Genomic DNA, 15,427 nt, shown 5'->3' with positions numbered 1-15,427 from the left:
CTGTAGAATCTTGATTTACCTTGAAACTTCCATCAGAAAAAGAAGTCCATTAATCAAAAAGAAAGAAATAAAACTCAAAGACTATAAACCATTAAAAAAGATTGAGAGTTGTTTGCCATGCAATGCCTTGTGTGCAGAGATCAGTCTCCTTTGTCTGATTATCTTGATTCAGTGTCCCTGCCCAAAGACAACATTGCTGGAAGAATCTGACCTTGAAGGAAAACAAATATTGACCAAGAAAAATAATTTACTAAGTAATTACACAGACAAATCTACTGATGACAATATGCCTTGAGAAGAATGACTTCACTGATGCTACCAGGCTGCTCGTGGGGACTGTACACGGAGATTCCACAGAAGACTCTCATGAGCAGCTCTGTAAGTTTATGTGAAATGAGACCCACAAAGACCTATTATTGCCTTTGAGGAAAAAATGCTTTACATTTCTTTAAGAACTAAGAGATATCGAGACCATGATTGGAAAAAGTACAGAGACAACTAGCCAAACTGGTGGAAACATATGAACTGTGGACCAATAGCTGAGGAGCTCCCATGGTACTGGACTAGGTCCGCTGGATAAGTGAGATAGTTGTTTATCTTGAATTGTTTAGGGGGTCCCCAGGCAGTGGGACCTGGACCTGTCCTTAGTGCATGAGTCGGCTTTTTGGAGCCTAGTGCCTATGTTGAGACACTTTGTTCAGCCTTGGTGTAGGTAGGAGGCTACCTGGACCTGCCTCATCTGAATATACCAGGCTTTGCTGACTCCCCAGGAAAGACCTTGCCTTGGAAGAGGTGGGAATGGGGGGTGGGTTGAGGAGGAAGGCTGGTGGGTGGGAGGAGGGAGGACAGGTGAATCTGTGGTTGAAATGTAAAATGAATAGAAAAATCTCTTAATAAAAAAGAAAAAAAGAAAATTTATGATTTCATTAAAAAAAAAAGATCTAAGATACCTACAAGCAGAAAGTGTAGGTGAAACAGGACAGAGAGAAACAAATGCATATGGGTTTTCTTTCTGTGTGAAAGACAACGTGGTGTGATGGGAGCCATCAGGCCTGACATTCCATTATTGCACATGTGCCTTGAGCAAGGCAGCTTCTCCTCACTGAGGTAGGTTCCTTATCTTTAAAATGAAGATGACAGTATCTACCCTGGAGGTAAGGACACAATAGGAAAGGCCAAGCACTGCACCTGTATGAAGGCCATGATGAGTTAGTTCAATTCTTTCCTTGGAGTATTTTAGAAGGCTTTTGATCAAAACTCATAATTCAGATTGGATAAATTTTCATAGAATTGCCTCCTTTTTAGGACTAAATTGATGTTCATATAAAGTAATATACATTCAGAATTCTATGAAAGTGTGATGCATTTGACATTCTCTAAGGTCGTTAATACACAGATTTTACACATATTTCAAGAAAACTCAATTAGAATAAATATTAGCCTACTGTTTCTACCATTTGGGAAAAACTTAAAAGGATGTTATTAAAACAGGCATATAATTCTTTTGGAATGAAAAAATACAACTCAAGTTCTCACTGTAACTTACAGCTTTCAACCTTTGTAAAGGAAGAAAATTGTAAGGAGTAAAATCTTGAGAAAATATGAACAAGGACCTCAATTCCCCAGCCTCAGGGAAATGGCAAAGCCTTCTCTGGGTGAGGCTCAGAGGGATGACAAAGCCTTCCTCTGGTCCATGTGTGGATACTGAGAGAGATGTGTTTGCATCGGAGAGGACAGACAGACCACCTGACACGTGTCTGTCCTTTCTTCATACCTTTGCTATTTCTAATCTGCAACCAAGTGATACAAGCATGTGGAAGAAAATGAGATAGGTTTTTGCATTTATGTTCTGAAGGTATTTCTCAAGAGAGAAATTATTTCAAATCTTCTGAATTCCAAAGAAGCAGCATTGTTATTAATTGCACCCCTGTTGATCTTTAAAAATATGGCATATAAAAGACAGAGGCTCTCAAAGATGCCAGAAGTATTTCTAACAGGAACGTCAAGGACTCACAGAGAACCTGTCTGTTGATGTAGATCAGTAAGCTGTTTACATGTTGAAGGGAAGGATATAACTAACAGCATTGCAGCTGAGAAGTTAATGTGCAGAGCTGAGATCCTATCACAAGGAACTGCTTCATATATCTCTAAACTACTCTGTCCTACAAAGTTCCATTATGTAGCTCTTACATGCTAATAAATATATACCCCAAAGGGTCATATATTAGAGGATCCTAATGTCTATTAATTTATCCCAAAACAATAAAGATGATCATGAGAACAAAAAAGACAGCCTTCATTTATTGAGACCTCATGGTATGCCAAGGTACTTTCTAATCCCTGTACTTGTATTATCTCATGCAGTTCTTCCAACAACTCTGTAACATATTACTTTGGTTTTCCTGGTTTTGCAGAAAAGGGAGCTGGAACTCTAGAAGATGATATTGTATAGACACTTTTGGTTACCCACATACAGTCATCTTCAAAAATAATGCATCCATCGCCTTCAAGTGCTAGAAGATGTGGGAAGAATCAATGTGTTCAAGACCATGGTAGTAGATACTTGCTGCATGGTTGAGAGAACATGAGATAAATGCAAAGGGAGCATCTGAAATCTGCCATCAAAGGCCTCAAAAGAATTTAGCCAGGTGTCTGATCATTCATGAGAGTATGTACCATTCATTAATAACAATGGCCAGGCTTAGCTCTGGGACAACCTCAGCTGTCCCTGGCTCTTAAGGCTGCATCGATTCCTTTTGAAAAGACCTGGCTTTGTGCAATCAGTTAGACCTCCAGCAAAGCAGCAGATGGTGGATCCAGATGGGACAATCACAACCTCTCCCATCACACCTTAGTAATGTAAAGCATGAGCAGATGAACAACAGCTGGTCCCTTTTTCCATTTTAGCAGTAGCTTTCGGATAAGGCTGTCACCGCTCCTGGGTCCCTGGATGTTTCTGAACTCTGTTCTTTAGCCTCTTGATTATCTGAACCTCTCTCTTTTCAGCCTTCTTTCTGCATGGATGGGGCATATTAAGAGGCCTTCTGTCAAACTGAACCCAGGAATCCTGGCAGCCTGTAAAGGATAATTTACAGGGAAGCAAAGCATAAATTTTATCACTCCATTTTTTTATTTTCATCCAGTTTGGCTTCCTACCAGTTACTGGTTCTGTTACTAAAGATTACCTTCTTAATTAATACAAGTTTTTCCTCACACATTCTAAATTAATTAAAAGTTACTACTGTAAGTAAAAAGAAAGCCAAAATGAGGCATATATATATATATATATATATATGTGTGTGTGTGTGTGTGTGTGTGTGTGTGTGTGTGTGTGTGTGTGTGTGTGTGTGTTTGAAACACATTTGTTTAAATATAACCCTAAAAAGATAGTATTATGAATGTATGAGGTCAAATCACAGAGGAAGGGAATATCAGATTGCCGATAGGGAATTCCTACTACAAAAATAATAAACCAACTAACATAAATTGAACAATAGTGAGGCAAACATGATAGTATTATAAAAACAGGTCCTGTAACATTTATTACTTCATATAAAATAGCATAAATCAGTGCCAAGTGTATTCAGTACACATGATTCATACTATGGTAAGACTCCGGGGAAGGTATCAGTTAGATCATCACTTTGCACAATTCAAAAAAATTAAGCTCCAGAGGATTGAAGTCCAAAACATTGTACTGTAACACAAATGTGAAAGACACGAATTATAACAAAAAGAGTCAACAAAGTGTTGGTACCTTATCTTAGGGTTTACTGGTGCTGCAAACAAAGAGACACCATGACCATGGCAACTCTTATAAAGGAAAAGATTTAGTTGAGGTGCTCCCTTACAGTTTCAGAGGTTCAGTCCATTATCCTCATGGTGAAGAGCATGGTGGCATGCAGGAAGATGAGGTGCTGGAGCTGAGAGTTCTACATCTTGACTCAGAGGCAACAGGAAGTCAATTGACTGTCACACTGAGTGAAGCTTGAGAGAAGGACCTCAAGCCTGCTCCCACAGTGATGCAATTCCTCCAACAAGGCCACATCTACTAATAGCGTCACTTCCTTTGGGGGACATTTTCTTTCAAACTCCCGCATATCTGATCATATTGAACAATATTTAATATTTAAGAAATATTAAATAATTGAACAAGATAAAATAAGTTCTTTTCAGTTGTAGTTAGCAACAACTCCCCAACTCTCTCTCTCTCTCTCACACACACACACACACACACACACACACACACACACACACACACTCAAAAAAATGAGAAAAGGAACCTAGTTTATTTTTCAATGTGCTGGCTAGTTTTATGTCAGCTTGACACAAGGTAGAGTCACCAGAGAAAAAGGAGCCACAATTGAGGAATTTTTTTTCTGTAAGATCAGGCTATAGGGCATTTTCTTAATTAATGAGTGATGTGGGAAGGTCCAGCCCATTGTGGGTGTGGCCACTCCTGGACTGATGGTTCTGGGTTCTATAAGAAAGCAGGGAAGCAAGCCAATAAACAGCACTCCTCCATGGGCTCAGCAACAGCTATGTCTCTATTCCTGCTCTATCTTGACTTCTCCAATGATAAGCAGTGATGAGCAAGTGTAAGCCAAATAAACCCTCTTCTCCTCAGTTTACTTTTGGCTGTAATGTTTCATCACAGCAACAGGAACCCTAATTAAGACACTCATAATAGAAAATAATAGGTATGAAAACTATATACACATATATATTATGTAATATTACACAAAATTTTAAAGCTAACCAAGAATTTAGTGACCACATAGAGATGGATGTCATTAAGTTAAATAACTTTAAAAAGTACCCATAATGCAAACTAACCTTACATTTTTTCTGGGGAGACACCCAAGGACTGTTAGAATTTCAGTGATAACACATCTCTCACAATATGTAGTACCAGTACAGTGTCAGATCATAAATGTATCTTAAAATGTTGATTCATCTTTCATTGTCTAAAAAGTGGTGTAAGATAAAGTATTGCTTCTTCATGTGCTTGCTACATTTATCCTTGGTCAAACCATGTGGGTTTGAGGATTTCTTTCTTTTTTTGAAACATTTTTAATGGTAATTTTTGTTTGGCTATTTTTTCTATTTATGGTTATGTTAATTTTGCTGTTAAGGAACCCGGTAATTTCATGTTAAAGTCTAAAGTTATTGGTGTTTTTCTATGTGGGAATTGGAGTTGCTCTTTCCCCTATCTCAGAATTAGTTGTCTATGTATTTATCTAAAGCAACAAAGTGTGGGTCCATACAAAAGAGCTCAATTATTTTTCTTTTGTCTTCAGATCAGATGCTGTAAAATTTTTTAAACTTTCCTTTTTAGTAATATTTGATTGAATGCATAGTCTCTGAGCATTTATTGGGTTCATTCATAAATAATTTTTTGCTTTATTATGTTCTTTAAATTATTTTAAGTTTCCCTTAATTTATACCATGATTTATAGATTATTTCAAATTGTCTGCCTTGATTTTCAAATATTTAAAGATTTTGTAGAGATTTTTAACTATTATAGATCCAATTCACTGTTTTATTTGTGGCAGAGAGTAGTCTGTACTATTTATGTTATTAGTATTTAGTGAGACTTTTGTGACCCAGAATACAATTTTGGTAATTGTTCCACAGACATTTTAATAGAATATACATTTTGTTTTCTGACTACAATGCAGTATATTCATTGGTCATATAGGTTGATTGGGTTAGCCAAACTTTTTATTTCTATTGAACTGTGCTTATGTTTTATATTAATTAGCATAAAACAGTTGCTAAGTTTTCCATGTTTATTTCCATGTTTTCTACTTGTCTCTTTGTCTCATGTAATTGAACTATTTGAGTTTTGGTATGATTTAGGACTATTGTGTCAGATTGATGAATTAATACTTTTATTACTACAAAACCTCTCTTTTTATATGTATTATGATACTTGAGTAGGAGATTACTTTATGATATTATTATGACCATAAAGATTTTCTTCTGTTTGTGTTTTCATATCCTACTCCTTATATCTTTTAATGTCCATGAATGTATACATTCAAATATATTTTACATCAACAACATTGAGTTCCGTCTTTTTAGAAGTCCAATACTCTAACATCTATCTTTTTTTTTTGTTGTTTTTTTTTTCGAGACAGGGTTTCTCTGTGTAGCTTTGCACCTTTCCTGGGACTCACTTGGTAGCCCAGGCTGGCCTCGAACTCACAGAGATCCGCCTGGCTCTGCCTCCCGAGTGCTGGGATTAAAGGCGTGCGCCACCACCGCCCGGCTTAACATCTATCTTTAACTATCAAGCTCACTCTACTTATACTTCACACATAGTTACGGGCATGGCTAGTTTTTAATCTAACAAACTGAACTGTTATTTTTGTTTATAGGAAGTGTTTCCTGCTTCCCTATTTGTTCTCATTGTATCATTTCTTCTTTAGCAGTAGCAACTAATCACTCATATACCATGGTGAAATGACTCCTAGATTCGTAGACACACAGTGAAAATCACTCTGGGTGTAAGGTTTGCAGCAAGAGTCTATTCTATAGCTGTGTCTTAGGGATAGAAACATTCCTTTTTGGAGGGATCAGGGAGAGTCAAGAGGCTCACAAAACTCCTAAGAGCAGGAAACTCAGCAAGCTTACAGGACTCACCAAGCCCATCACCCAAATTATCTAAGTAGCAAGCCGTTGCTCAGGGAGAATAAAACCATAAGGTAGAAAACTGCCTTCCACTTATATAGGGAACTCTAGTGATCTGGTCGTGTGAATAGTCAGTCACTCATGCTGGCGTGAGACTTCTCAGTTGTGCAGCCACCTCTGTCTTACCTGTCTTCCCGTGATCAATCCCCACAAGGTCATTATTTCTTTCAGGGTTAATCTCAACTTTATTGGAGTCACTACAAGACATATCTCTGTAACTTATCAGGGTATTTTTTTTAAAGGATTAATTTTAGAGGGAGACCCTCCCTCAGAATGAGGAATGTCTTCTAGCAGCAGTCCAGCCTGAAGGAAAAGCTGTTGATTTTTGCCTGCCTGCTTGTGTGCTTGCATTGCTGATGAATACATCTCCTCCATGACTGCCAGTACAGCTGCTTCTCTTTGCTGAGATTGGAACCTGAGTTCCTTAGCTTTTTGATATGGACTGAAGAAGACCTGTGGCTTTCAAGATTGGAACTGCTGAGGCAATCGTTCTTATGGACTGAGCAATTACCATGTTCTCAGCCCCTCCAGACAGCCATTGTTGGACTGCCTAGCCTGAACTGTGTCAGCCAATATGATAAATCTCCTCTGTAATACATGCTCACACTAGCCATTCTGTTTCTCTGGGGAACCCTGGCTGATACAGGTTGATTAAGGTGGACTTGGACAGAATTGTTTCTTAGGACAATTGTTGCACTCTCTTTCTGTTACGAATAAACCTTACTGTACATTTCCCCCAGGAAAAAGAGCCCAACAGGTTCTTTGTTCCAGAATGTATGTCTGAGTGAAAGTCAAGCTCTAGGGTAGCTTTTGTTAATCTACTAAAATGGGTAATTACAGGAAATGTGTTATGAACTAGCAGGAGATGGAATACTCTCCCTAATAAGTTTAGTACATAAACTATCACACATGGATGTGGGATTTCTTAGAAAACAGAATCCAGCTGGAAGTTTGGCAGGAGTATTTGTTTGTCAAGGGTCCTTAACTTTATTCTTTCAGAATAGACTCCTGGAGGGTCCATTTGAGATTAAACTATGGCTAGCCAGAAAGGCTGTAAAAAAGATCAACAGAAAATATTAAGAATGTTCTTTTTGGAGTCAGACATCCTTTTAACCAAAATATGTGTTGACAGCTTAATAGATTTTGAATGGGTTAAAAATGAATAACCAAGATGACAAGGACATGAACCTGTTGGGCTCAACATGGTTCTGGCTGCCTATGTATTATTCAGCTAATGTTATTCTTACAAAGAACTCAAACATGAGCAGTAATGCACGTACTGCCACAGAGAGGCCTATCTGGAGGTCTCTCAGCACTCTTGAACATGCTTATCTGCCCAGCTTCCATCCTGGTCAAGTTTTGTTTCATACCTTGACAAGTAATGTCCAATAAAAGGGACCAAAACAAAAATATAAGCCAAAACAAAAAAGAAAAGAACTTTGACATACACATTGAGGCAAAAAAAAAAAAAAAAAAAACAGTAACAAAGGGCAGTTCACAATAATCTTTAGCAGCAATAGGTAATTAGACTTGCGCAGAGCAAATGACTGCCGTTATTTATCTTTATTACTCCACAGGGTTGTTTTTGAAGCTTACATAGTTACCATGTATGATAAGCATAAACAGTACCATACAGTAAACCAACATTTACTGTCATCATTACTGGAAAGTTGGCCTTATTACAGTGTTTTTCACAGGCTCATGGGTGTGTATATGATTGGTTCACAGTCCACACTAAGTACTAAAGTTGAAACATTGAACCGAATGCTTATTATTGGAACTTGGTATTCTTCAAGCACACCATTATACCAATTCCTCAGGGCAAACTTCCTCTATTCCAACTTGTTCCAAATCAGTTCATAAGGAAGACAATAAAAGACAATTACCACTCAGTGAAATGAATAAAACCCATGACTTAAAATGACCATTCAATCCACAAGATAGAAAATTAGGGGCTGAATACTTCAACTTGGGACTTTTGATGCTTTTATTTGTCAGACTTGCATTTTAAAATGACCAATAATCTACATTTACAGGCCACAACACCTAGATGTAGAGTTGAGTCAAACTTTATGTCCTATAAATTAGTGATGATGCATAATTGTCAATGTAAATCACTAAGGAAGCAGGTAGAGCAGTGGTTCTCAACCTTCCTAACACTGTGACCCTTTAATACTGTTCCTTGGGTTGTGATGACCCCCACCCATAAAGCTACATCACACCTGTAATTTTCTGCTGTTATGAATCGTACTGTAAATATCTGATATGCAGGATATCTGATATTGACCCCTGTGGGAGTCACAACTCACAGACTGAGAACCACTATGCTAGAGTTTGTGTGTGAATCTCAGTAGCAGAATGTCATTTCTAGCCTCTGAGCACTCTAATGGAACAAATAATGACAAGATCCAATTTTAAAGTCATTATAGTATAGGAAAAAGAAACAAACCATTTCTTAGGGCTCTAGAGCAAATCCCTCAACACTATTTACCCTTTGGCTGAACCAGACATGCTTTGTTCCATATGTACTTCAGTAGAGTCCAAAAGTTCTAAAAGCATTTGTAGTCATCAAGATAGAGTTTTAAAGTCAGGACCCCAAATGCAAATAGAGGACCACATTCTGTGTACAACTACAGACTGTCAGAAAGCAATAGGAAGATTAGTTCAAACTTATTTGATAACAAAATATTTAAAAATAATAAGCTTCCTTATACAACTTTTGGAAAGAAACTCACGTTTCTTCTTTACAGTAAAAACTATGCAAGGTAACAATATTTTTAAGAATGATAATTAGAAATTTAGCACACTTTGTTTTTACATTTTAATAATAATCAAAAGACATGTTTTCAAGAAGCCAGATGAAAATAACCATTGTAAACAGGGAGAAATAACATTTGTACCATATTGTATTATGAGCAAAGTCTTCTGTCTGATGAGAACCTCAGAACAGAAATCACCACACCTATGTGTTCACATGGTAGTAAATGAGACTCCACTGATATCTATAGAGTTTCCATTCTCTACAACGCTTTTTCTACTTTAAGCATGAATATTCAAAGCCCCCTTTACTTCAATATATATAGGACTGATATCACTGTGATACTATGTATTCATCAATGGACATGAGAACTCACTAGAAGATGAGTCTTAACTTGAGCACAACAAACAAAAATCATTTTGAAAGTCTTTATATTAGCATGCATTCCTCCAAGTTTATTTTCTCATAAATAGAATATAGACATTATTTTAATGTAAGGTCTCATATAGCACATGCTGACTCTGAATTCACTATGCAGTCAAGTATGATATGAACCTCCAATCTCAACTTCCCGAATGTTGTAATTACAGATATGTGACACATGCCAACTTGGACTATTTTGATTAGTACTATGGCTAAATGTTCTATATTTCTCCACTTAACTATAATAATACAAATGTATAGCATAGTAGTTAATTTGTAACTGTCTCCTTTCAATGTGTATTTTAAAGACATGATAAACTTACCTTAGAGAGGCCACCTACTTCCAAATAAAAGCAGATGATGAACACATTCCAGGTGACCCAGAGGGCAGTCCACACTGTATACTGGACAGGAAAGGGTTGAGAGAAAGAGAGAAAAAAAACAGAGATGAAAACCATATGTTTGAAATCAATCAGTAATAGAAATGTCAGTAAATATAAGTCCTTTGTTAGGAAATAAGGTATAGTCAGAAAAAAACCCTTTTTATAAGTTATCCTAAGATTTAAAATCCAATTATTCCTGTTTTCAATGGATATCAAGAAAACTAGATTTCTAAAATGCTGTTCTGACTTGCAGATCCAACTTAAATCTGAGTGCTCATGTGATTTCTGTTTTCTGTGTATTATATTTTCAAAAGAACAGAGTAATGCAGTTTTCTGTGAGGCACCAGTATATCTATACCTGTCTCTATCTATCTATCTATCTATCTATCTATCTATCTATCTATCTATCTATCTGTCTGTCTGTCTGTCTGTCTGTCTGTCTGTCTGTCTGTCTGTCTGTCTTGTCTGTCTGTTTACCCACCTACATAACAGAAACATGTCAGATAGATTGGACAGATAAATATCCAATTCATTTCTGTAAATTGTCTAATTTTAGAAATTTAGTCATAGTGGAACTTCATGTCTCTGAATAAAGACTTTGAGAATGGATATGTGGAGTAAAGATACCAACTCCTCTCTGTTGTGTTATTTTACTAAGAGTAGAGCTCCTGCTACTGTAATCAAATAGTGAAAGTTTAACCACATAAAATATCTTTAATCTAGCCTGTTCGTTAGCCTGTCTGAGTCTGTGGACTATAGCATGGATATCTTTTACTTTACAGCTAATATCCACTTATAAGTGAATACATACAGGAGGGATTAAACAGGGATGCGAGGATCTCCCTGGTAATGGGTAATAGAATAGATTTTGAGGGGTGTACTGGGGGCAGCTGGGGTTGGGAACAGGAGGGATCAAATGGGAGGAGGGAGGGAGAAAATACTGGGAGAAAGGACTAGAATTAGGGGGCATTTTGTTCAATGGAAACTCCATGGAATGAATCTATGAGAGTAACTCTAGCAAAGACTCCTAATAATGGGGGACACAAGACCTGAGCTTGCCATGTTCTGTAACCAGGCAAGGCCTCAAGTGGAGGGACTGGGGCACCAACTCAGACACAGAACCTTCGATCTACAGTTTGTTTTGCCTGCAGAGTGTTCTGAGACAGGAGCCTAGCAGAATCATCATCAAAGAGACCAGAGAGACTTCATCCAATAACCAATGGGAGCAGGTGCCGAGTCCCACAGCCAAACATTAGGCAAAGCTCAGGGAGTCCTGTGGAGGAGGGAAGGAAGGATCGGAGGAGACAGAGAGGTCAGGGACACCAGAAGAACGTGTCCCACAGAATCAACTGACTGGGACACTCGGGGACTGGCAGAGACCAGGAAGCCTGTAGGAGTCTGAGCTAGGTCCTCTGCATATGTTATGGCTGAGTAGCTCGCTGTTCGTGTGGAACTCCTAACAGTGGAGTGCGGGGCATCTCTGACTCTTGCCTGCTTGTGGGGCCCTTTTTCCTCCTACTGGGTTGCCTTGTCCAGCCTTGATGTGACAGAGTATGCCTGGCTTTATTGTAGTATATTATGGCATATTTGGTTGATGTCCTTGGGAAGCCTGCTCTTTTCCGAGGAGAGAGGGTACGGTACTCTGGGGGAGGAGAGAGAGGGGAAACTGTGGTTGGGATGTAATATATGTGGGAAGAATTTAAAAATTAATATAACTGTCTTTAAAATCCAAGAATTAATAACTAGGAGAATGAGCAAATGAACAGCAGATTTCTATTATAAAAAATACCTTTCATTCACATCCTGCTGGGAAAGGTCAGAAACAGCATCAATAAGAGTATTAGCTAATCAGATTTAATGCAGTCCAGATCAGACTCCTGCAAGGAGATGCAGAGTCCTAGGTAACTGGAGATAGTATATGCAGTAAGCATGGTTGACTGATTAAATACAATAGTTTGCATGCTCATCTTACTATACTGGAAAAATCTGTGAATTCTTGAAACAGGTCTGTAAGTTAAATTATTTCTTTCTATGAGTGATTTCATTCATTGTATCCTGTTCTTAAAACAACATTTTAAAATTATTTTCTATATATTATCCTATATGTGTCAAATAACAGAAATATGAACTTTAGGTACTACATTAAAAACCACAATCCTATCAAATGTTTACTAAAAGTGTTTATCTGTAAGATTCAATTTACTGTGCCTTTGCTATTTATGATCTCAAAGGATTTAAACATGATCTCATGTAGGTGTGTAAACTGAGTGAATATATTTGAGGTAACATTATTCTTTTCTGAGAGTGTTTTGCTTTTTCAAAAAAAGATAATAAAATTATATGAAGCACCACAGTCACTGAATTTACATTAACATATATTAAAGAAGTCATATGATCTATGATAAGTCATGATGGTTTAAATGATTTTAGTTATTTATTACCAAAGGCATTCAAACACACTTTTCTGAACCATGCACTATACCCATGGATATTGAAAAGAACTTATCTATATCCTTAATGAAACATTTTTATACATCACAACTACAAGAAATATAGATGTTCTGCTAATCAGAGGGCACCCAGCATGATGATGTACACTCTGAATTAATCAATAGTGTCTCAGAGCAGGGAGACAATCTGAACATCAAGTCAGGAGGAAAACTTCAGTGACAATAGTTAAGGAAAGGACATCAACTACGCCATGGCAGAAGGTTTTGTTGTTGTTGTTTTTCCTATACTGGGAACTAAAGCAGGCCCTTGCAGACCATAGGCAAGCTCTCTATCATGGGACTTCATCCCAAGAAAAACAGTGTAATTCTTAATCATTACAGCTCAACTCTAAATCCCCAAGTACTGAGAATATCCACCATATAACAAAAGTAAAATAAAACAAAGCCTTTTCAAAAATCCCAGCACAAACAGTACCTGAAGGGAATGAAAGATCTCCTGCAAGTTGTATTATAGATTCTGTTCCTGACCTTTCACAGACATGATGGCAACTGCCTAATTCTACACATTTGACTGTAACAAAGGTCATTATGACACTTCCTGTGTTCCTAGTATTGCACGACGCACTTTCCAAGGGGTCTATCACTCAAGTTACCATATTAAAACCCTGAAGAATGGATCATCCTTTGGTTCCCTATTGAGTATCAGAGTTGTCCTATGAAACCTGGCAGCCTGCTCTAGAGTCAGCATGCTTAATCTGGTAGGCTTTATTGCAAACCATCTCAGGAAAGGGACTATATCTGCAAACTGACTCTTCACTAAATTTTTCACCTCATCAGATGACAAATTAATCAAATGACCAGTTTATTAAAATTTGGTTCATTTATATAAATTCTGTAACATAATGTTTTGGGAATGACAGGGTTTTTTTGTATTTTGTAATAGATATGTCACATGTGGTAGGAACATGACAGATTTTTGTTTTGGGGGGAGAGAGATAGAAAGTTCCTTCTAATATAGTGCTGGTTGAAAACAATGACTGCGTTATTGTATTTTGTTTGTGTGGAATATAAACGATACACTTCAATATGTAGCTGAGAGACTGCATGGATCACAGACATGCAGCAGAGAACCTTAACAAGACCAATCCATGGATGAGCATTTACCTAGTCAGAAATACTAAGTCATCACCTTAGAGACTGGTTATCCATTCTGCCTTGTCTTTGAAGTGGGTTGTTTTAATTAACAAATTAGTTGTCATGATATTTAGTGTGAGATGGCCTTCTATTTTTGACAAATATCTTTTGGTTAGTATGAAGCATGGCAACAGGCTTGTATATCTATGTAGTTTAGATAGAATTAAAGTATAAATGATTTGACTTCTCCATGTTAAAATTAACTGTGCATAATCTTTCCTTTCCCATGTTTCCTTAAACTCTGCACACATATTTTAAGTCCTATTCCCATAAACAATGAGAGCATGGGTTTGTGTGGTTTTCTAAACATTTTCTCATCTTATTAGGATATTTCAGCGTGTGGTACTTGAAATAAACACTTTATAAGTTTTCCAGTCTGCATTTCTACCATTGAGCGTTAGTTTTTTAACATGAATTATGTTTACTAAGGCAATTTGGCCAGTCATTCTTCCGTATATGTATGAATCTACACCAGCATTTGCTCACAATATGCTATGAAACAAATGGGATAGACTCTTTGCTTTTCTATTCTTCTGCTCTCTCGTGGAATTTATTATTTTGGTGAGAAGAACCTTAAGGGAAACCTGCCATCCCTGTACCTTATTAGCAAGTAAGGCAGAATGGAGGCAAAAATAAAGAAAGTAATGAATAGTAACAGTTAACCATGTATCAAGATTTGGTCTAGGTTAGCCCAAGCCAAACCTGCCACGTATATTTGACTATTAAAACCAATCTATGAAACAGAGGAGGTAAATATGGCAGTTTTAAAATCAAATCAATGTTCCAAGGCTTTACAGCCAGTGATAAATGAAATAAAGTCACTTCATCTAAAAACCTTAAATTCATTTACTATTTCTTCATTGAATGTTAAGCATGAGGTAGAATACATTAGTGGGTGGCTACAATTCTGCTTTCAAGAGCACGTGCTGAATACAATGTGAAATTCAGAGACTGTGATAATTAGGAAGGGCAAAGTAGGAAGTGAGCAGAATCTGTGCTCATAGTCAGGACTAGGCACTTAGTCCTGACCAGGTGACCAGTATAGGGCAGGCTTTTACTAAATGACAATTTAGCTGAGGGATTATGAAATTTCCAAGAGTGGAAGGCTCAGAATGTGTCCCCGAGGAGGCAGAACAGCACATGGCCCATAGAAAACACCAGAGGTAATCAAGAGGCAAAAGGCACAGGAAAGCAAAGAAACCATTTTCTCCAGTTTAAAATTCACACTCTATATGGAAGTTTGATGATAGGTACTGGAGAACTTCTGCTTAGTCATTTAGCTAAATCATTTTTATAAGGGTGATTAATTCTTTGAGGTCAAGTATGGCAAACTCCATCTATTGTCAGAAATGGCAGTAACTTAACTGCCATGTGTTGCTATACTTTAAGCTCCATTAAACTGTTGCAGCAGCAGATATCATATTTTATTAGTTTCTGAGTAAGCACTTAGCACGTACCTGGTACTCCAAAGCATTTGTTAGTCTGAAGTGGATTAAGTGTAATTGGCACATAAAAGGATGGA

The 15,427-nt window shown here is 37.3% G+C and overlaps 1 protein-coding gene across 3 annotated transcripts in view; it reads right to left on the bottom strand.

Moving 5' to 3' along the window:
* Nkain3 (sodium/potassium transporting ATPase interacting 3) overlaps positions 1–15,427 on the bottom strand; it is a 649,463-nt gene that overhangs the window by 326,665 nt on the left and 307,371 nt on the right. For all 3 annotated transcript variants that reach the window (XM_052715048.1, XM_052715049.1, XM_052715050.1), the window contains exon 3: positions 10,202–10,282. In XM_052715048.1, the coding sequence (XP_052571008.1) occupies positions 10,202–10,282 (81 nt within the window). The remainder of the gene's footprint in view (positions 1–10,201; positions 10,283–15,427) is intronic.

The sequence above is a fragment of the Peromyscus californicus genome, unplaced genomic scaffold (assembly GCF_007827085.1).
Source record: "Peromyscus californicus insignis strain IS unplaced genomic scaffold, ASM782708v3 Scaffold_5__1_contigs__length_169319896, whole genome shotgun sequence".
Classification (NCBI taxonomy): Eukaryota; Metazoa; Chordata; class Mammalia; order Rodentia; family Cricetidae; genus Peromyscus; species Peromyscus californicus.
The sequence above is the reverse complement of the archived record's forward strand: the minus strand, read 5'-3'. Positions and strand labels throughout refer to the sequence as shown.